We start from the raw sequence: 22,725 nt of genomic DNA, 5'->3' as shown, positions 1-22,725 counted from the left end.
CCTGAACTTAAATTTTTGTCTAAAAGTTGCTTTTCCACCATTTATTTGTTCTAAAAAAGTTCCTCAAACATGTTATCTTTCTATAAATATCTATTGTAAAAATTCAAACAATATAAATTGTGCTGCTCATGTAGGTGGGGCTGCATTGCCAAACAAATGCAGTCATTGAAAATAGTTCTCAATAATTTGACAAATGAGACTGCTTTATTCATACTCCTTGTGTTAAAGTTTTGTGGAAGGAAAAAGTATGGTAGAACCGAGAGCTTTTAGGAAGGGCAGAGACAGATTTTACGTATCTTAGGTTCAGTGTGAAGTTTTTTTGATAGCCAGTGATACTTCGAGGTGCGATGCCATCTTGTGGTGTTGGTCCACTGTGTCTTTTCTAAGTCAACAATCGGAGCACCTCATGCTTTCCTCTGCAAATAGTTTTTATGGAGATGACAGGTTAATTTTTCCAGCAGCATTGGAATCTCCCAATACTGCTAAACTTATAAACTTAGTACCTGACCTAAATCCCAAGAGAAACTGGAATGTTGTGAAAAAGCAGATGTGAAACATTAAAGTCAAGCATGCAGTTGAACTGAAAACATGAGCTTCCTTCCGTAAACCCAAAGCAAAACGACAGACGGATCTAAGTTAATGCAGTAATCATAGAAAAGAAGCCCTGACTAAGTGGCTGCAGTACAGTAAACATATTGAACTTTAGGTCGGTATAACAAACTGACTCATATTTGGGTGGCTGACACAGCATAAGACTAAACTGCTTTAAATGTATGATTTGTATCGAGTTTTTACTGTTATAAAGGTCAATTTAGCCTCAGCCATGCAGTACAACACCATGTACTGCATGGCCTCGTACCCGTCGCTTATTGGACGGGATAATATTACGTATAGAAAATCTAATTTTCTGATTGGGTACTGCCATCTGTCAGTAAAATGGGCGGGACTGCGCTACACCTAACAAGGAAGTGAACTCAAGAGTAGTTTGACCAGTTGACAGGCCGTAGCAAAGAAAAGTTGGCGTAATGTTGATGATTGTAGCCTTTGCTTGTGTGTCTTTGGTCATATTTATACTTAAATATGTCTTCGGCAACTCAGGTCCGAACCCCTTTGAGAAGGACTGTCGTGAGCCGCTAAAAGAGAAGGTTTACGACAAGAAAGAGAAAAACAAAGTCCTTAAGCAAGGTGAGTTTATTTGTATTTTATTCATGCAAATCTATTAACCTCGTTCATAACACTGATGTAAATTTTATGGCTGCAAAGCAAGATGTGTAGACCTGCTTAAGAGAATATTTTCATATCCTATTTTGATTTAATAGATTATTTAAAAATTATTTGTCCCACCTCTTGGACTAATTTAAAAACATGTATATTAAGTAAAACATCAAAGATGTGAAATGTGCGACGGAGTAATATTAGTATGGTATATAGAAAAAGACGTACATTTCTGCCAAAAAACTCAGAAATTTCCAAGATTTTCTAGAATATTTTTAAGACCTAAAAAAATCAGACTTTTTTCTAGCAAATTTTCTACTTTTGACTCTTAGAAATGTAAACATTTTTTCCAGAAAATTTCTGAGATTTTTATACTGAAATGTAGTATTCCTTTTTTTTATATTTACAACAGCCCTAATATGGCGATGTAGAGATGGGAATTAATGATTCTAAAAAATTATTGGTATAAACTTGTGAAAATAAAAAAAAAGATTGTTTGTGCTGTAGATGCACTGATTCTCCGGTTTTCTTAGAGGCTTTATGTGCCTATCCTCATTTTGACCATTTAATTTTATTTCAAAGGACTTTAGTACATAAACGGTACAGTTCAAGTTTATATTTTTAATTAAATCTATAGTTAAATATTTTCTAAACATGAGTTTGTTTGCTCTGGGAATATTTGGTCTATTTCCCTTTTTACCCACAGCTGTGATTCATAATTCTTACTTTTTTTGTGACAGGTTTTGTGGCCAGTAAAGTGCCAGACAACCTGGATGCAGTCATCATCGGCAGTGGTGTCGGTGGACTGGGGCTGGCTGTGCTCCTGGCTAAAGTTGGAAAGAAGGTTCTGGTTCTGGAACAGCATAGTCGGGCCGGGGGATGCTGCCACACGTTCACAGAGAAGGGCTTTGAGTTTGATGTTGGTGAGATGATTCTTGCATGTCCCTCGCATATGCAGGGAGATCAATTTAAAAGAAATTCGTTCTTCTTTTCTTTGTAAAAGCTATTTCTGTAATAACATATATTCATATTGTAGGTATCCACTACATCGGTGGTCTGATGGACCACAAGCCCTTTCGCTGCATGCTGGACCAGATGACCAATGGTCAGCTGGAGTGGGAAAAGCTGGAGAACCCGTTTGATCACGTTGTGCTGGGACCACCTGAAAACCGCCGCTCCTACCCCATTTACAGCGGCAGCGCTCGCTACTCTGAAGAGCTGAAGAAGCGATTCCCTGGAGAGGAGAAGGCCATCGATGAGTATCTGAAGCTGGTGAAGGTAGGGTTCTGTGATGTTAAACCAATAAAGGGATTAATCATTTTCAAATGCAACAGACTTTAGTCTTACATGTAAATGCTTTGGATTTTGATTGTCATCTATTCAAAAGTCCTTTTAAGGTCAGAGTTGAAGTAAAAAGATCCATGTTACCATCTGTGTGTGCTCTGTGTTTTTTGTTGTTGTTTTTTTTCCGCAGAAAACCGGGCATGGCATTTGGGTCATGGCTGTGTTGAAGCTCTGCCCCTTACCTTTGGCCAAGTTCCTGATCCACACCGGCCTCGTCAAGCATCTGTCTTACTTCTACAAAATGGCGCCACGCAGCCTGACAGATGTGGTCAACGAGCTGACGGAGAACAAGGACCTCAGAGCTGTCTTCACCTACATCTTTGGCACCTATGGTACGCCTGGCGATTTTGTTTTCTGGTCAATAGATGATAATCACAGGTGACTTTGTGAATTTGGTCTCCTAGATGTCCCTATATGAGACATTTGTCTCTTTTTCCTTTTTGTGCTGTCCTTCTGACTATAGCTTGTCCGTTTCTTCCATTTTATTTATTTGGAGTGTTATTCTGTGTGTCTCCAATGGTATAAACTCACTGTTCTTGACTTGTGGGGTCTTCCTGGCTTCACTTCTTGTTATTGATTTCTTTCAAGCCACTATTTATCTGAAAAAAGTGCAAAAAATAATCAGATGCATTTTTATTGTTCCAGGAAAATTTAATCATACTCATTGAACTTCAGTGTAATTTATTGGACAAATTAGTCCCTAATTGTGACATGGAAGGGAAAAAATAGATACATCGTTTTTATGTTTTTTATTTCTTCTTACAAATAACACTGTGATACCCATAAAGAAAATGCAGTGAAGCCCATTTCCTCCAGAAGTTATTAAATTAGTAAATTGAGTCCACCCTTGTGTAATTTAATCTCGGCATAAATGCAGCTGAAGGAGGTTTGTTAGAGCACATTAGTGGACAAACAGCAAACACAGCAGACAGGTCAGTCTTCTGTGGAGAGCTTTAAAGCAGAGTTGGGTTCTAAAACAATAACCACACTTTGCTCAAAATAGAGAACTGCAATCTCATTAACTCCAAATCCTATTTAAAATCTGTGCAAAAACTCAAAACTTACTCTTTAGATGTTCAACATTCTGTCTGACTGAATCTGAGCTATTTAGAAACGAAATGAAATGTCAGGCTTGTATAGCGCTTTTCAGGACAGAGATGCTTTACAATAAAATCAGTCATTCCTATTCACACACACATTCACACACTGACTCATTTACACACTGATTCACACACTGATTTTGCAACAAACGAGTGAAGAAACATGTCAATCTTTACAAATAAAAAGCTGTAGATATACCAGAAAGATTTTTATTTTTGGAAATATCCAAAACACACAACGGCTGAAATTGATACTGAACATTTTCCCGAACGCAGAAAGTTTTGTTTGAAATAATTCTGGGTGGGAAGATCAAAACTAAAAAGATGTACTATTCTATGATACCCACTTTAATAATTTTCCTTCATGTTATTATTTTAGATATTACTCTTCACCTCCAGTCAAATTGGATTTGAGTCCTGACTTGTTATTTCAGGACTTAAATTTATTTGTGAGCTGACTGCTCAGTTGTTGATTTTTGTATTTCATTTCATTTCATTCACAGGCAACCTACCAAAAGATTCCAGCTTTTCCATGCACAGTTTGCTGACCACCCACTACCTGACTGGCGCCTGGTATCCTAAAGCTGGCAGCAGCGAGATTGCTTACCACATGATTCCCATCATCGAGAAGGCAGGGGGCGCTGTTCTGGTGCGAGCCCCAGTCAACCGCATCTTATTTAATGATGCAAAGGAAGCTTGTGGTGAGCTTGACATCATGCGTTTACTAACCTGATCCTTTATATTAGTTCTTTCTAATATTGTTAATAATATTGTTCTTTCTTTTTTTTATTTTCAGGTGTGAGTGTGTTGAAAGGTCAGGAGGAGGTGCATATAAAAGCCCCTATGGTCATTTCTGATGCTGGTATATTTAATACCTATGAGAACCTGCTGCCCAAGGAGCTCCAGGCCATGCCAGGTCAGTCAGCATCAATGGATAATCTCAAAAACTTAAAATGTTTCCCAAAAATATTCACACCACTTTAACTTTTTCTGATTTTGTAAAGTTACCACCACAAAACTGTGACATAGTAATTATTATTTGCTGTAGGACTGATCCCAGAAACTGTGCTCTTAATTACCCACAACACACAGTATCTGTGTGTGTAAAACAGAAAACTTCTCTGAAGACCTAAAGGCGTCTGTGGTGTGCCTGATTACAAACATTCCTGTGAAGCTTGAAAACAGAGTTTTGGTTTCAAAACATGTTGTTTTGCAGCTTGAGAACAAACTGGAAAACAAGCTGAAAAATATATTTAATTTAATATATTTAATAATATATTTAACCTAATACATAAGCCAATATATTAGTAAAATAAATGTAACAAATATCAAGTTAAAAATTTTGCACATTTGAGGGTAGAAAAACATTTTATTACACTTGATTTTAGAGATAGGAAAGTATAGGGGGCTGAAATGTGACGCTAATTTCTTAATTTTAAATATAACATGAAAATTGCTGATCTTTTTCCTACTATTTCAGTTTTATGCTGATTTGTGTTTGTTTATTATATGATGTTTCAACAGTTTGTTGTTGTCTGTGCTGCCTTGCAGAGATCCAGAAGCAGCTCAGTCTGGTGAAACATGGTGAAGGAGGTCTGAGCATCTTTATTGGTTTAAATGGAACCAAGGAGGAGCTGGGCCTGAAAGCAAACAACTACTGGATCTTCACTGAGAACAATTTTGATGAACTGTATGTTTTCTCTTTTAATTCCTTTATTTTTACTCGGTTTTAGTGTCAGTGTTACAGCAGCTAAGAGTCCAGTATCACTTTGAACCACCAGAGGGAGCCATTTTGTGCTCATTTCAAAAGTACCTCAGTCACAGAAAATTACATTTAAACAATTAACCTAGCTGAATATCAACAGTTTTATACATTGCAGATAAATTATAGTTGACCAGCATAATATAATCTGTGTTAAGTTAATTAACACAGATTAATCGCCATTTCAGGATTTTATTTATAGCTATATACAAAAATAAATTTTTCTTCTTTTAAAAATATTTTCTAACATTTTTCAAAGTAGAGTAATACTTTTTTCTGGTAAGACAGAAAGAAAACTATAAATTAAAATCTATAAACTATAAAACAGATGAATTGTGACTTTTGATATTGGAAATTATATTTTTTTAATGCTTTAACTTACAAAATATTTAGTATCACACTTCCCCAACATGAAATTTAGAGCTATCCATAAAAAGCATTAGCAGGTCTTTTATTTTACTTCATAGTCCTTACTCTTTTACTACCTTGTGCCGTTCGTCAGTCTGTTTTATGTGGGTCTGAGAGCGTACTCGCTATGAGTAATTCGTAAAACGTAATTCTTCCCAGTCATGTTCTAAAGCAAGGCCAAAATTTCTATTGCCATTACATATGCACAAACGATTTCTGTATTATTTTTATAGTTGGTAACTGTTGGTAAAATATAAGATGTCAAACTTGTTCATTGTAAATTTAGTGTTTATCAGCTGATACTTTCAAATAGTTAAAAATAATATGGCTCATTTAAATACCACTCTGTGTTTAAAATCCACTTTTTAAAGTTTGCTATTCCTTTAAAATCAAAATCAACATAATAACACGGGTATGATTAAAGCTAATTACAAATGACGCTAAAGACAGTAAGTATGTTACACACATAGAGTCGCTCAGGAATGATGGAGCATCTGGTGTTTACATATTGGTACATATTGGGGGGACCTAGCAAAAATCTGCATGGGGCCCCAAAAAGCCTCGTGTCGGCCCTGCTTATCAATACAGTAAGACCTATTTTGTAATTTTAAAACAATTACCATGTTTACTGTGCTAGTCAATGTTACTGTGTGTTATAAGTAGCATGGCAAGATCTAATAGGTAATGGGATACCTGAACAAGAAACATTTTGTTGTTTCTATGAGGTCAAAATGACTGCTCTTCTCTAGATCTATGTATGTAAAGTTGTAACTTTGATAATTGTTGTTGTAAATATCCCGTAAAAAACCTGAAGAGATTTTAGGAATGGTCATGAAGCACGAGCAACTTTGCGTTCAATTTGAGAGAGTTACTGTGAGGTGATGAACTTCTTGGCTGTTCCAGCATCAATGGCGGATACAAAGTGACATCAAGTCTCTTGTTTTAATTGCTAATGTTAGGCTGCTCTAAGCTAACAGCTTTCACTAGATTTACCTCTGTTTATTTAAAGGGTGGAGAAATATATGAATGAGGAGCGGGAAGAGGCGTCTAAGAAAATACCTCTGCTGTTTGTCGCCTCGCCGTCTGCCAAAGATCCATCGTGGGAGGAGAGATCACCAGGTACTGTTGGGTGATGGCAATGTACCCTCATCTGGAATGCTTTCTTCATCATAGTGTGTTTTGTTTTAATAGGAAAGTCTACTTTAAGTCTGGTTAGTTTTGCCAAATACTCGTGGTTTGAGGAGTGGAAGGACGATAAAGTGACGAACAGAGGGTCCGACTACAAAGAGCTGAAACAAGCGTTCATTGACTCCGCTCTGGATGTGGTGATGGACGTTTTCCCCAAAATCACCAGGGACAAGGTAAAGGATTCTGGATTTTCTCCCGCTATTTCCTCCTTAGTCTTTCTGTTGTAAAACTTACTTTGTCTGTGTTACCTCACCAGAAACTTATTTGTCACTATAAGAAATCTATGTAAGTTGATTGTGCTTCAGAATGGTTTCCATGAGTTAGAAAATTTTGCTAAATTTAAATCAGTGTTGAAAAGCCATGTTGATGTCTTTCCACATCTATAGAAATGTCATCTGGGTTTGATGTTGGAACCTTTTTAATAAATTATTGTACAAATTCTAAATGTATACATAGGATGATGTTTGTTGCTTTGGACAAAGTCATATTTACAATATTCACATTATGTCAAATTGATTGACACATTATGCAATAATGCCAGTAATATGAAGTAATATTACAAAATTGGTCTTCAAAATGTAATCAAACATCATTTAAACCGCAAAATGTAATAAAATCCTCAATCGCATTTTGTGTTACTTTCTGCTGCATTATGTCTTAACATTATTCCATTTTCCGCTGGTTATTATTACAAAAGGAGCAGGTTGCTCTTAACTTGTGTACTGTAAATTTAGTGTTTATTAGCTTTTACTTTAAAATAGTTAAAATAATATGGGACACTTAAATAGCATTCTGCATTTTAAAATCCAACCTTTTTGTAAGGTTAAAATCAACAGCCAGTTCAAGGATTTTATTCCATTTTGCATTGATTATTAGATAACACAGTTTTAATAATCTTTTATTATATTTCAAAGCCAAATTTTATTACATTATCAGATGTTGCGGTGTTGCACATGCCTTTTAAAAATCAAGCTAGCTATCCTTGTCACTCAGAAACCTGTTGTGTTTTTGCAGATTGAGTATATTGACGCTGGAACCCCCATCACAAACACACACTACATTGCTGCCCCAAAAGGTGAGTTCTACGGAGTGGACCACGGCATCGCTCGGTTCAACCCTGAACTCAACGTTACAATAAGACCTCAGACTCCCCTGAAGAACCTCTACCTGACAGGTGTGTCCTTCTGTGCTCTGGTATACCAACCAGAGAATAAAGATTGGTGTGTCCTAATCTCAAGTGTATCACCCCTGATGGTTTTTACATGTTCTGTCTACAGGCCAGGATGTGTTTTTGTGCGGTTTCGCTGGCGCCCTTGCTGGAGCTCTCACATGTGGCTCGGTCATTCTGAACCGCAACCTCCATCTGGCCGCCATCGCCTTGGCAAAGAGAACAAAATATGTGAACAACAAGCTGAAAGACGAATAGCCGCTCTTATTCGCTCTGTTTATGCTTATTGTTTAGTTTCACTACAGAAGTGAAAACTTCCACATCAAATGATGGGGCCCACAATCTGGACTTCCAAAATGTTCAGTTTGAGGGTAAAGGTGTGTAAATGGAAAAAAAAAAAAAAAAGATTAAAATTAATTGTTCTTGAAGAGAAATTCAGTTTCAGGTCTTGAGAGAGGATGAAAAAAACTCTAAAATTACATAAAATTGTGGTGGCGCAGGGGGTTAGCACGCCCCACGTTTGGATGCCTTAGTCCTCGACGCGGACGTCACGGGTTCGACTCCCGGTCCCGACGACCTTTGCCGCATGTCTTCCCCCCTCTCCTCACCCTCCTTCCTGTCTGCCTACTATACAAAAAATACAAGCCACTAGCGCCGCAAAAACTCTTCGGAGAAAAAAATGGAAAAAAAAAAAAAAAATTACATGAAATTCTTTATTCCTATTTTCTAAGTTATTCCTTTGATAAGGAGGAATTTTGAATATTAATAATCTTCACTCATGCTTGTCACTAAACCTGCGGAAAGCAGTTCAAACTCTCACAGGTTGTTTCTGCTTTCTGTATCACTTGCTGCTCATATGGGAATCCTTAATTTTAACATTTTTAATAAAAACTGTGTAAAGATAGTTAATAAAAAAACCGCTCTTAAAAATCTCCTTCCACATTGTTGTAAAATTTCATTTTAACTCTGGCACATATTTGTATTTCTCCACTTCACAGTGTCTGTGTCATTATGTTTTTTTTTTTTTTTTGATGAAGTGTGACAGGACTACATGGTGTGCAGATGGTGGCACACAGCAAGAAAGTTGTGGGTTTGATTCCCAGCCTGCTCTTTTTCTTCATGGAGTTTGTATGTTCTCCCTGTGCATGCATGTGTTCACTCCTGGTACTCCAGCTTCCTCCCACAGTTCAAAGTAATGGTTATTGGGTTGATTGCTGTCTAAATTGCATGTGGACAAGTTAATTTAGATGTAGTATTTTCTCTTAATAGATACAATTCTAATTTAAAGCTTGTATTTAATTTGTAATTTGACACGTGTAGCTGTGAAATTGTTTCAGTTGATTTGAGGTTCCCAAAAAGTCTCAAATAGTGAACAGCAACTTTACAATCCACCTTTTTAATTTTCAAGATCTAAAAAAAGTATGTACTGTTCATGACTTGATCTTTAATAAAAAAAAATTAATCTGTTAAAGAAAGAGCTATTTTGTCATTTTGTGTCATATGAGATCATTTTTGTGTTTTTAATTGGTGTATAGAGCAGGGATTTTATGTTTTTTTTTTATTAGCAACGTTTTCTTAGCTGTATTTCATTAGAAAGTTTAAACGTTTTGTTAGAATAACTTTAAAACTCACTTTAGAGCGCTTATGAATGAGACTAGGGTTCATTTTAGCCTCTTATTTACAAAAAACATATTATGGGGTCGTAACATCTAGCATGCCCCTCATTGGTTAGAATCCCATGACGTATGATAAATCTAATTCTCTGATTGGCTACTGCTTTTGCAACAACGTGCGATATTATTTGATGAGGAAGACGACTCAGTGCAGTTTTAGAAGTTAACTGGACGCAGAGAAGACAGGTTTTTTGCAATGTTGACCATTTTCTTGATTGTTTTGGTAAGTCTGGTAATATTTACACTGAAATATGTTTTCAGCAGCCCAGAGTCGAACCCGTTTGCAAAGGACTGTCGAGAACCGCTGAAAAAGAAAGTTTACGACGAAAAAACGAGAAATAAAGTGCTGAAGCAAGGTGAGTTTATCAAGGCACATTTTTGCAATTTAAAGTTGTGTAGGTCATATTAATGCACGATTTTTTTATATATATAAAAATGGCCTTTTTAAAAAAAAAAATTAATTGGCAACTTTTTCTATGAAACTCATTCTTGAAAATCAGTGTTCAGTTGAGCACACCTGCTATAAGAGGAGATTTTCTAAATTGAAAATGATTTTCAATGTTATCGGGGTATCTTAATGATTTGTAATGGCACTGATCAATGTTTGTACTTAATTTGCCTTTTATTTTATTGATTTAAAATTAAATTACATCAGAAAATCTTTTAAATAATATTTTTTATGTATTTTTTTGAGTCACTGTGAAGCTACCATTATGCAAAATATCCAATTTAACATACAGTACTCATGCATTTGTTCACTCTTTGAATAATATTTCTGATTCTTTAGTATGATTTTCAGATACGTTTTCATATTTTGCCTTTTTGTAGGTTTCGTGGCCAGTAAAGTACCAGACAACCTGGATGCAGTCATCATTGGTAGTGGCATCGGTGGACTTGGCCTGGGTGTCCTTCTGGCTAAAGTTGGAAAGAAGGTTCTGGTTCTGGAGCAGCATGATCGGGCCGGGGGATGCTGCCACACGTTCACAGAGAAGGGCTTTGAGTTTGATGTTGGTGAGATAGTAGTCATGCATCCTTAAATAATGCTACAAAAATAGAGACTCATTATTATTTATCACTTTATGAAATCCAACTCAACCTTAGGAATCCATTACATTGGTGATCTGTTGGGCGACTCGCCTTTTCGCTGCATGCTGGACCAGATGACCAATGGTCAGCTGCAGTGGGAGCCTCTGGAGAAGGCGTTTGATCACGTTGTGCTGGGATCTCTGGAAAACCGCCGCTCCTATCCCATCTTCAGCGGCAGCGCTCGCTACCTTGAGGAACTGAAGAAGCGATTCCCTGGAGAGGAGAAGGCCATCGATGAGTATTTGAGGCTGGTGAAGGTAGAATCTTATCACGTGTATATTTAACCTGTAATAAACTTGATAATCGCCTTAGCTGCAGATGCTTTTCTCCCATTGCACTTTGACACAGAAACATTTTATTATTCAGATTTCAGCAGTTGGTTCATCATAATCAAAGGTCAAAAGTTACAAGCAACAGCAGTTTTAATCTGGTTGCAGATAAAGGAACTCTTACTTTTACACTCACTTCAAAGTTGAATCACATTTTTTTTTATGAAGATAACAAATAATAAATAAGATTAAGAGTCATTTTGTGCTTCAAATTTCTGGCTGACATTCCTCGAAGATGATAAACTTAAAAAGAAATGCAAATATTTATTACGTTTTTGTCAAATAAAATATTATCTTGTAAGATTTGATCCGGTCATTTATTTTTATATTTATGGTGTTTAAAGAAACTGGAAAAGTTGAAGGGTATAATAACAAGATGACAGTCACAGGAAACATTCCTTGAGGGAACAACAAGAACTATTTAAGCCAAAACATCAGTGCTTAGTGTTCCAAAATAAAGTGTGATAATCAGGAAAATGTGACCAAAGTAAATAAACATGTTTTTTTGTTGTTGTTTTTTTTTCTGCAGAAAACTGAGTTTGGCTCCTGGCTCTTTGTTGTGCTGAAACTCTGCCCCTTACCTTTGGCCAAGTTCCTGATTCACACCGGCCTCGTCAAACATCTGTCTTTCTTTTTTAAAATGGCGCCACGCAGCCTGAGAGACGTGGTCAACGAGCTGACGGAGAACAAAGACCTCAGAGCTGTCTTCACCTACATCTTTGGCACCTACGGTACGCCCTGCTGCATTTAGGAGTTTTGTTTATTCACAGGCTTTTTACATTGTTCTTCTTTTATTTTGTTTTGATTTGCAGGTAATAAGCCAAAAGATGCCAGCTTTGCCATGCACAGTTTGCTGATCACTCATTACCTAAACGGCGCCTGGTACCCTAAAGCTGGCAGCAGCGAGATTGCTTACCACATGATTCCCATCATTGAGAAGGCAGGGGGCGCTGTTCTGGTGCGAGCTCCAGTCAACCGCATCTTATTTAATGATGCAAAGGAAGCTTGTGGTGAGCTTGACTTTGAGTTTACTGAGTTTCCTGTACATGAGATGGATCCATAGCTGTTTTGTCCTTGTGTTTTCAGGTGTGAGTGTGTTGAAAGGTCAGGAGGAGGTGCATATAAAAGCCCCTATGGTCATTTCTGATGCCGGTATCTTCAATACCTACGAGAACCTGGTGCCCAAGGAGCTCCAGGCCATGCCAGGTCAGTCAGCATCAATGAATGATCTCAATAATTTACTATGTTTTCTAAAAATATTCACACCACTTCAACTTTTCCAACTTTTGAAAAGGTACAACCACAAAACTGTGACATACAGTAGTAATCATTAAATAATCCTAAATTTACTTAAACTGTCAAGCTTTCTTATTAATTCCCACAAATCTGTTAGCTGTTATTATTGTTTTTAACACCTTTTCTTTTATATTTGATGATGTGTATTTTACTTATCCTTGTTTGCATTTAACTTTTGAAGCGCTTTGTGCAGTTTGAGCTGTTGGAAATATGCTATGTAAATACATTTGACATTGAAATTGACACAACATAGTTTCTTTGTGACGAAGACAGAAAATTGCTCTGAAGACCCAAAGGCCTTTATTGTGTGCCTGATTAAAAAATGTCCTTTCAAGCCAGAAAACCTGAAATGATGTTAGGAATAATTTTGGGTTAAAAATGTCCAATTTTTGTGGGTAGCTTAAAGCTATATTGCATTTGATTTGGGATATTATTTAGAAGTAAATTTGTGCAAGCACAAATTTCTTTTAGTTTCAAAAATAATATAAATCTTTTTTTTCCTGCTTCTTTAGTTTCATGCTTATTTGTGTTGGGTCATTCTTTAACGTCTAAATTAAATACTTTAAAGATTACGGTTTGTAACATGACATGGGAAAATTTCAAGAACTATGCATATTTTTGCATATATTTCATATATTATTTCATATATTTCCTAGTGACGTTTTCATGCTTTGAGCAGTTTGTCATTATTTTGCTGCCTTGCAGAGATCCAGAAGCAGCTCAGTCTGGTGAAACATGGTGAAGGAGGTCTGAGCATCTTTATTGGTTTAAATGGAACCAAGGAGGAGCTGGGCCTGAAAGCAAACAACTACTGGATCTTCACTGAGAACAATTTTGATGAACTGTATGCCTGTTTTAAGTTCCTGTGTTTTTTTTTTTTAAACTGTTTAATCCCAGTTGTCTTTTACTCTTTCCTGTTAAACAGGAAGTGCTAGTTGTTCATGGCTGTTCTTTGTGTAAATTCACCAGATTTCTGTCTGTTTATTAAAGGATGGAGAGATATTTAAATGACGGAAGAGAACAGGCTTCTAAGAAAATACCTCTGCTGTTTGTTGCGTCGCCATCTGCCAAAGATCCATCGTGGGAGGAGAGATCACCAGGTACTGATGGATGATGGGGATATACCCTCACCTTAAAATGTTTTCTTAATTAGAGTCTCTCTCTCTCTCTTTTTTTTTTTTTAGGAAAGTCTACTTTAAGTCTGGTTAGTTTTGTCAAATATTCGTGGTTTGAGGAGTGGAAGGACGATAAAGTGACGAACAGAGGGTCCGACTACAAAGAGCTGAAACAAGCGTTCATTGACTCCGCTCTGGATGTGGTGATGGACGTTTTTCCTAAAATCACCAGGGACAAGGTAAAGGATTCTGGATTTTCTCCCACTATTTCCTTCTTAGCTGCTGGAACTTCTCACATTTACATTTTTTGTCTTTCTCTGGTTAGAACCATAGATGGACAGATCTGATATCTGTATCAGTCCAGATGTTGAAGTAAATTCTAGGTCTGTATTGGCTACAATACCGACCTAGAATTTATCTATAAGAGCAGTTCTATTCAATATAATTTTATGATCTGTGCTCTCTTCTTTATTATTTACTTTACATTATATTATATTTAGAATTTCTAATTGCATTTTCTGAACCATTTGAAAGGTTTGTTGCAGTTTTTACATGTTTAACCAAAGTAGTCATTTTCCATTTCTTTAGTACTTGTTTTACATTGGCTGTTATACTCCAAATTGGACTGAACAAATTTAAATTCAGTTTGACCCAGCTTGTGAAGATATTGGTGTGTAAATACATAAAAGGCTACCTAATAATGTGCCACACTTCTTAGCTAGGTAATCCTTGTTACCCAGAAATGTGTTGCGTTTGTGCAGATTGAGTATATTGACGCTGGAACTCCCATCACCAACACACACTACATTGGCGCCCCAAAAGGTGAGTTCTACGGAGTGGACCACGGCATCGCTCGGTTCAACCCTGAACTCAACGCTACAATAAGACCTCAGACTCCCCTGAAGAACCTCTACCTGACAGGTGTGTCCTTCTGTGCTTCTATATACCAACCAGAGAATAAAGATTGGTGTGTCTTAATCTCAAATGTATCACCCTTGATGGTTTTTACATGTTCTGTCTACAGGCCAGGATGTGTTTTTGTGCGGTTTCGCTGGCGCTATTGCCGGTGCGCTAACCTGCGGCTCGGTCATTCTCAACCGCAACCTCCATCTGGATTCCTTCCTGTTGGCAATGAAAACCAAATATATAGACAAAAAGTTAAAAGACGAGTAGCTGCTTCTGTTTACTGAAATTAAATTGCATTTGGCAACACCACAGCTCAATAACACTAAGAAGGGATGAGCTAAAGCTCTTATTAAAAAGTCATAATATGCTGTCTCTTTGCATTAGCATGTTCATTTTGCACTAATTCATGATATACTGGCTTTAATCGTGAGTAATATAACACAGGCCTGATGCATGAGGCAGGGTGTTTTCAGCACTAAAAATAATGTTTTTGTCTTAAATTTATGTATTGTATGTTTCGAATAGTGCTCGTTTTTAACAATTTCATTTGTTTGTTTTGTGTAATAGGCTGCAAATAATAAACATGTTATAACACGTGCCTAACAAGTTTTCTTGTATTTTCTTTCCCTCAAAACACTTCATCCTCATTATATTTATGTTAGTCTTTTATGTATTTACACACAGACTCCATGTTTTATTTTTTGGCTGCAGCTGAAGGCATCAGCAGGAACAGGGACACGTGTACCACGACTGGACGTCTGAAAATGGAGACTTTAAGCTTTCTGATTAGCTGGCGATTAAAAGGGGTGTGATTTATTTTTTCTCATAATCTTTTATGCTGGTAAGAGTTATGCAAATACATTTTTCCACCGCTGGCGGGCGATGGTGAATTTGCTACGAGGAGACGAGCTAAGGTAAAATAATAATTTGTCGAAATAAAAGAAGATTCAATATTTTGATGCTGCGATATAGCAACTATATGAAATGTGGTTTTGTTGTGGATAATTTAATTCCGTCGCGTTTCTTTTCAAAAATATATATTTTAATAGCCACGCTGGCTAGCTTATTCCGAGTGCAGCTAAAGCAAGAAAACGCGACATATTCATTTGTTGTTGCTCCAAACTTAACTTATTTCTCTATATTTCAGATTAAACTCGCTGAATTTAGGGGGAAAATGGACTTTTGCCCTGAATCTCTGCATTATGAGCTTTTAGCGGAGGTCGGTGAAGGCTCCTTCGGGAAGGTTTACAAAGCCAGAGAGGTTGGGGAGAAACAGCGCCTCCTGGCGGTGAAGAAGCTCAACTTTCGCTGGGAGTCTGAGGAGGCCGGAATCCCTCCCTTCATGATCCGAGAGGTGGCGCTGCTGCGCAAAATGGGCTACTTCAACCATCCAAACATTGTCAAGTAGGTTTGTGCATAAACTAAAATTATTTTCACCTTTTATGGTTAAAGTAAATATTGTTTTGCTGTGGTTCATCTTTTAAGCTTTTGCTGAATATTCTAATACTTATGATGCCATCTCAATTCTCCCTGTAGGGGATTAATAACAGTACTAAAATAGGTTTATTACCACGTTTAAAGAAATTCGAAACACAAAAACATTATTGAATTTATTGGTGCAGTAGTAACTTATCATTTGCCAGAATACAAAACAACAGACGCACCTTGGACCTCCTTAGCGTATTCCCTAAGATTATGCATTTTAGTCCGTTGTTGAAATCTGATTCTTGAGTTTTTAATTTGTGTGCTGCATAAAAACAAGGTTACTTATTTTACAGTTTTTCTCACAAAAAGAGTTTCAGCCATCTTGAACACCTAGCCTATAGAAAAGGAGAACCAAATTAAGGGTTAGAGAATATCACATTAAGTTCACCTGTAAATGTTATAGCTTTCACCTGAAAGCCGAATATTCCCAACTTTTGGTGAGTAATGTAGAAGAATGTCACAGACAGCAGATACTAAATATGAGATTTATGATTTGTCTCTTGTTTTGCGTTAAGCCTAATCATTAAAAAAAATGAGCCAGAGGTTTTAGAGGGATATTTTCACAAACCTGTTTCATAGACACTCATTTTTATTTCTATTTTATATTTTTCTGTACTTTCTGACCTCCTATGACTTGTCAAACTTTTATGTTCTGCAGGCTCTTAGATGCATCTGCTGTTTCTATTGGCTCAGCCCTGGACCTCACTCTGGTGCTGGAATACATCGATCAGGACCTGTCCACTTTTCTGTCGAAGGCTCCTGCTTGTGGTTTGGGCCGTGACTTGATAAAGGTGAGGCCGCCTAATCTGATTTCACTTCAGCACTGCAGCTTGTTCAACTGCTGCCGTGTTGGTCCCAGGATGTGATGCAGCAGCTGCTGCAAGGACTGGACTTCCTGCACACAAACCTCGTCCTGCATCGAGACTTAAAGCCGGAGAACATCCTGGTCAGCAGCCGAAGAGAGATCAAGATCGCAGACTTTGGACTCGCACGAATTCACACCTATAATATCGCTCTTACACCCGGTGTAAGTGTTATTTAAGTCAGACGTTTTGCTGATTTTCTCCACTGCAGCAGTCTGTTTTCTTGCCTGAGGTGTGAAATGTTGTTTTTCATATTTTTCTCCGCCTCCGTTCAAGTATGTTTCTGTTTCGTATTCTTTTCCCACTTCTGCTCAGGTCGTGACCTTGTGGTATCGAGCTCCAGAGGTGCTGCTGAACTCTGTTTACATGTCCTCAGTGGACATGTGGAGCGCTGGCTGCATCTTTGCTGAGCTTTTCCTCTTGAGGTGAGTAAAAAGAAACACAAACATCCGACTCTGGAGTTTCATCTTATATTTAAGGTTGCAATATTTCACACAAACGCAAGTAAATCACAGAATAAAGCCCTTTTATGCTGCAGGCCGTTGTTTAAGGGCTACACAGAGGTGCAGCAGCTGCAAAAGATCTTTGAGTGAGTATAAAAGGCATAATAATTTTAAAATGAGCTTAATAATTTCCATTCTGATGATTCATATTTTTTAAAGGGCAATTTTGTTTACAGAAACTTCTTAATCCATTTTACGTATCGTTTCGGTTGTGTTGTTTTTATTTGTGTTTTATTTATTGGTTTTGGTTGTTTTGGATATTTATTCTAGTTCCAGTGTTCTTTACAGAATTATAGTTCATTGTATCTTTCAGAGGACAAATTTATATTATTTTACAATTGTGTTTATATCACCAGAAAATGAACTGAAAACAACGATAAACAATTGTTTATCTCACTAATTACTGGGACAATTTATCGACCAGAATAAATTGTCATCGTGACGAATAACAAAAACTGAAATTGAGAACACATTTTTATTTATTGAAATAAATAAATTAATAGAGAAAATTAATAGAGAAAAATTATGGTTGTCCTCCTGGCAACACTGAGTTATTGATCTGTCCTCTGTTTGACAGGGTGATCGGTTTGCCCAGTGAGGGCGACTGGCCTCAGGAAAGCCCTATCTTGTACTCTGAGAGCCTGGGGCCGAGGGGCTCCTGCACCAACCTGCTGCCCAACCTGGACCAAGATGAGAACGACCTGCTCTCTGTAAGCACATCCATGCTTCTAGTTCCCTGTTTAACCCGGAAATGTGCCGATTTTCTCTCCCAGCCACATAAACCGAGTCAAACGGTGCTAAAAGGAAGAACAGCGGCTGCTATTAGAAACATTTTCCTTCATATTCTATGCAGAATAGATCAAGAGACATGAATCAATCACGGGCTGCACAGTGGCGCAGTTGGTAGAGCTGTTGCCTTGCAGCAAGAAGGTCCTGGGTTCGATTCCCGGCCCTGGGTCTTTCTGCATGGAGTTTGCATGTTCTCCCAGTGCATCCGGCTTCCTCCCACAGTCCAAAAACATGACTGTTAGGTTAGTTAATTGGTCTCTCTCAATTCTCCTCAGGTGTGAGTGTGTGCGTGCATCGTTGTTTGTCATGTGTTTGTCTCTGTGTTGCCCTAGACAGAAACAGCAGGCGACCTGTCCAGGGTGTACCCCGCCTGTCGCCCGGAACATTAGCTGGAGATAGGTTCTGGACCCTTCTAAGGGACAAGGGTGTTAGAAAATGGATGGATGAATCAATCACAACTAAAATACCATCTCCGGTGAATAATAATTCATATTTATATATCATAAATCATATCATATTTAATTCATAATCCATTTAACGCTAGTTAAGTGGACAGCTATTTAAAAAACTTGTGGATTTTTATGTTACAAAAGATTATGTTACACACAGACGACTGAAGTGGACACTAGTTCATCATACAATACACTGCCAACTACTGGCCATCCTCTGCAAGTGCAATAATTATTTGTTAAATCCAATATGGCAGACAGACGGAAAAGCAATTCCTCCTTCTACTCTTGCAGGTTAAAAAGATAAGTAAACCCCTAAAGGCTAATACTACTTATGTAATTTCCAAATAACAACTTTGTATTTGGAGAAAATTACAACTGATCACCAGAAAAAAATCCTAGAATTTTTTTTTTATTACACACATTTTTTTCCCACCTTTTTTATACCTTAAAAAAAAAAAATCAAAAACACTTTGGAAAAAAATCATGACATAAAGGATCATAATTCATGCATGAAAGGACGAAGAAGATAATGCACTAAAAATCTAAAATCTACCATCACAAATATAAACATGTCGTGAATCTAACCAGATGGTTGAGCTTTGCTCAGATGAGACTAAGGTTGAACTTCTCTTCAGCAAATATTTTAAAGAACGAAAAATAAGCACACAAGGAAGCACTTCCCTGTTGAGTGTGGTGGAAGGTCTGTGATGTGATTTTCAATAAAAATGTGATGAACGCCGCCAATAAACTGAAAGTGATAACAATAAAAAAAAAAGAAAACTATGACCAAATCAACCAGACAGTTAGTCTGTTCATAAGAAAGAAAGAAAAAAAAAAGTCCTACCATTACAAATATAAACATGTGGAGTTTGAAAAACTGTAGTGGGACTTTTAACTGGTCAGATAAAGTTGACCAGTTACTCGCCAAAATGTAATGTTTTCTCAGTTGGTGACTGTATGATGTTTTCATTGCTTTTTATTTTGGGGTTTTTATGATGTAAAGCACTTTGAACTAACTTGTTGGTGAAATGTGATATACAATAATAAAAAAAAAAAACTTGTATAGAAAGTTGAAAAAACTCAAACTAAAGTGCTATCTTGTTTTTTTGTTGTTGTTTGTTTTCTTTTTCTAAACTTTCTGGAGGATTTCAGAAATTGATTGCGTTTGAGACAAAGGTGTTTGCGGTCATAAGGTACTAAATATTGAGGAAAAACTTTCACATAAGGAAAAAGGAGGAGAAGAAGAAAAATAAGTTTATTTACATAGCACATTTTCAGCAACAAGGCAGGTCAAAGTGCTTTACATGATTAAACAACAACACAAGCACAGCAAAAGGAAAAACTGCACTATAAAATGTTCTAGTTGATTTTAATCAAAAGTAGCTCTAAACAGGCAAGTTTTCACCCTTGATTTAAACAAGATTAGTGGAGTATAAAACTAAAAGTTGTTTCTCCATGACATAAAACACACAGTCAACAATTGAAACATGGCATTTAGTAAAGTGCCACTGTTAAATGTTTCAGTTGTTTCAAAAGCAACTCTGAACAGGTGGGTTTTTCAGTCTAGATTTAAAGGCGCTCAGAGTTTTGACTGTTTTGCAGTTTCCTGGAAGTTTGTTCCAGATTTGTGGTGTACAGAGACTCAAAGGAAGAAAGTCACGATTAATGGAGACCAACCTATGACCTTTGTTCAGCAGTCATGTTCAAAGCATTGAAACGGTGTGAAATCTTCTCACCTGCAGCACTGTCTGTTGTTCAGTCCGAGCCGTCGCATCTCCGCCGCCAAGGCCCTGACTCATCCTTTCTTTGTGAAGCACGGAAGATTCCCGCCGAACGACGAGCCAAAGCTGCTGCGATTCTGTGATCAGGAATAGCCAACGGCGAAATCAGCATTGTGTCATAAAATCCACCGTCCTGTTCGCTTAGAGCTTTGAAATCTGTAATTGGCAGCATCATGAGAAACTCTGGTTGCATTGGAGGCGGGGAACTGCCTGAACAAATCAGCTTGACTCAGACCGTGGAACTTATGTCACAAAACGTTTAGGAAAGCGAGACTTATTTTTTGATACTTTTCTCAAACTCGGTACCCTTTTTTCTAAACCTTGTAGATGTTCGTGTAAACGAAAGGAACAGAAGTTTTTCAGTTAGGTTGTGCCGTGTTCTGATTAAATGTCGAGTTTCTGTGTTAAGTGTTAACGTTTGACATATGGAGTCTGTTTGGTTGTATGCTGCTAAAGAAACAATATGAACACCTTTAAGTTTATGAGTATCTCTTTACTGGAGATTTTTTGTTTTTGCACCTTTAAGTTTACGAGTATCTCTTTACTGGAGATTTTTTTTTTGCAATGCAGCACTTTATAGATGTGATTCATTTTATTTTTGAGAAGACATATATGGTGTAATGGATGCAGTTTGCACCTGTTTTTACGTTTGTATTAACATATTGTGAAAAGTAGATTTTTTCCCTCTTTTTAAGTTACGTTGTTCATTTGTGGAACATTTCTATGAATAATTGTTCTGCCTGTTATTTTAGAAGCAACACAATTTATTTTCTGTTACCTGCTCATTTTGTTTTATCAAGATGTAATTTCATTTAAAGACAGAAGAGGGCGCTCTTGTAGCATTTTTGGTTTGTTTACAACAAGATGATTTGCTTCAACTTGGCCCCTGGCTCTTATTTCACAATTTTTTCACACCTAATTTTTTTTTCATGCATTAATAATCGACCAATGAGATAGCAAAAGAAACAGATCAGTATCAACAACTGCAATAAACAAAAAATAAATTAGGCAAATAAAATTAGGAACATGAAAAATATATAAATACATATTTTTAAACTGCTCAAAATTAATGTTATTGCATGTAAACTACACTTATTAATATTTTTCAACTTTCTTTTACATTTTTAAAAAAATATTTGTTTTTGTCATTTTTCTTTCTTTTTTTATTTTGTGGCATTTCTTTATGAAGCCCCCCAAAAATCTCATTTTTTGAAATTTTTGCAACGCTGCAGTTTTTTTTACTTTTAGATTAGTTTAATGAAAATAATTTCTTTAATGTATTTGTTTATTAACTAACTGTGAAGAAGTAACATAAAATCAAGCACAACCAAAATTTGACATGTTCGGTAAAGGAAAGCATGAAAGGAAAAGGACAAATAAATGACACGATTAGCTAACTTTTATAGAAATAGTCTCAATAAACACCAAATAATTTTTGATAGATGCGCTTTTAATGGGTCTGTTCAAGTTTTGTCTAAAGTTGTGATTGATCAAGATACCATATTGTGAAGTCCATGCCGTAGAAAAATAAGAAAAGTGAGCAGATAGAGAGAAAAAGAATCAAAAATAAAAGATGTGTCTAAGTTGCATACTTATTATACAGAGAAGAATCTATTACTGCAATGATGGATGCTGCAAAGAGTGAAGAAGACCACAATCATCTTAAAGGACTTTAAATGGTATGGATCCGTTTTTATTCCTTTTTAAATTTGATTGATGGTCATGTTCACCTTTCTTGATTTACTGATAAAGTGGCTGCATTTGTCTATGCTGCTTTATTTAATTTAACTTCCTCTGTTTTCTTACATCTTTCTGTTTTTTACAGGGATGATGGGGAAATGCATTCATGTGAGGGTAACTGGTATGATTTTACCGTATATATCTGCTAACAAAGCAATCAAAATATTTTCATATTGGACCTCATTGTTTTTAACAACAATTTGGCTCAAAATGATTATTTAATCCAAGCCAATTGGTCTGCTGCGTTCCTATGTTGTCACATACAAGTTGCATCTGTACAGTACACAAGTAAAAACACAAGTTGTGATTTTAGTGTTTAAATACAAGGAAAAATGTTATCAATTTCATTATACCTCCTATGACGTCACTGCATTGAAGCTCGTTTTGGAGTGAGTAGGTTTTATCGTAGCAAAATAAGTTCACACAAACAGACAAACGGGCCACGACATGTCATTATATAGATAAGAAAATATATTTAAAGCGACTTTTAATGATGCGGAGGGAAACTTTGAATGGTAGCTT

At 36.7% G+C, this 22,725-nt stretch overlaps 3 protein-coding genes across 6 annotated transcripts; all 3 read left to right on the top strand.

The window, feature by feature from the left end:
* Window positions 1-949: 949 nt before the first annotated feature.
* On the top strand, window positions 950-10,202 carry LOC116735077 (all-trans-retinol 13,14-reductase-like). 3 transcript variants are annotated; one of them, XR_004342325.1, is made up of 12 exons: window positions 950-1,185; window positions 1,956-2,138; window positions 2,252-2,493; window positions 2,690-2,891; window positions 4,163-4,360; window positions 4,456-4,575; window positions 5,211-5,349; window positions 6,839-6,948; window positions 7,021-7,190; window positions 8,032-8,191; window positions 8,295-8,562; window positions 10,123-10,202. XR_004342325.1 is itself a non-coding variant. In XM_032586689.1 (11 exons), exons 1-11 carry the CDS (start codon window positions 1,026-1,028, stop codon window positions 8,441-8,443), a joined length of 1,833 nt encoding a protein of 610 aa, XP_032442580.1. In that variant the 5' UTR covers window positions 950-1,025; the 3' UTR covers window positions 8,444-8,635. The 3 variants fall into 3 exon arrangements, 1 of the variants encoding a protein (XP_032442580.1); XR_004342324.1 differs by having other exon boundaries at window positions 10,120-10,193; XM_032586689.1 differs by lacking the exon at window positions 10,123-10,202 and having other exon boundaries at window positions 8,295-8,635.
* On the top strand, window positions 9,743-15,188 carry LOC116735076 (all-trans-retinol 13,14-reductase-like). Of its 2 annotated transcripts, XM_032586687.1 has the most exons (11): window positions 9,747-10,214; window positions 10,687-10,869; window positions 10,960-11,201; window positions 11,803-12,004; window positions 12,086-12,283; window positions 12,360-12,479; window positions 13,275-13,413; window positions 13,560-13,669; window positions 13,754-13,923; window positions 14,446-14,605; window positions 14,709-15,188. In XM_032586687.1, exons 1-11 carry the CDS (start codon window positions 10,055-10,057, stop codon window positions 14,855-14,857), a joined length of 1,833 nt encoding a protein of 610 aa, XP_032442578.1. In that variant the 5' UTR covers window positions 9,747-10,054; the 3' UTR covers window positions 14,858-15,188. The 2 variants fall into 2 exon arrangements, with proteins under 2 accessions (XP_032442577.1, XP_032442578.1); XM_032586686.1 differs by having other exon boundaries at window positions 9,743-10,214; window positions 14,446-15,188.
* A 160-nt stretch (window positions 15,189-15,348) lies between these two features.
* On the top strand, window positions 15,349-21,341 carry cdk21 (cyclin-dependent kinase 21). Its single transcript, XM_032586691.1, has 7 exons — window positions 15,349-15,994; window positions 16,734-16,866; window positions 16,935-17,102; window positions 17,254-17,363; window positions 17,477-17,527; window positions 18,019-18,151; window positions 20,425-21,341. Exons 1-7 carry the CDS (start codon window positions 15,549-15,551, stop codon window positions 20,554-20,556), a joined length of 1,173 nt encoding a protein of 390 aa, XP_032442582.1. The 5' UTR covers window positions 15,349-15,548; the 3' UTR covers window positions 20,557-21,341.
* The last annotated feature ends 1,384 nt before the right edge of the window (window positions 21,342-22,725 follow it).

The sequence above is a fragment of the Xiphophorus hellerii genome, chromosome 16 (assembly GCF_003331165.1).
Source record: "Xiphophorus hellerii strain 12219 chromosome 16, Xiphophorus_hellerii-4.1, whole genome shotgun sequence".
Taxonomy (NCBI): Eukaryota; Metazoa; Chordata; class Actinopteri; order Cyprinodontiformes; family Poeciliidae; genus Xiphophorus; species Xiphophorus hellerii.
This window is presented reverse-complemented; position numbering and strand designations above follow the sequence as displayed.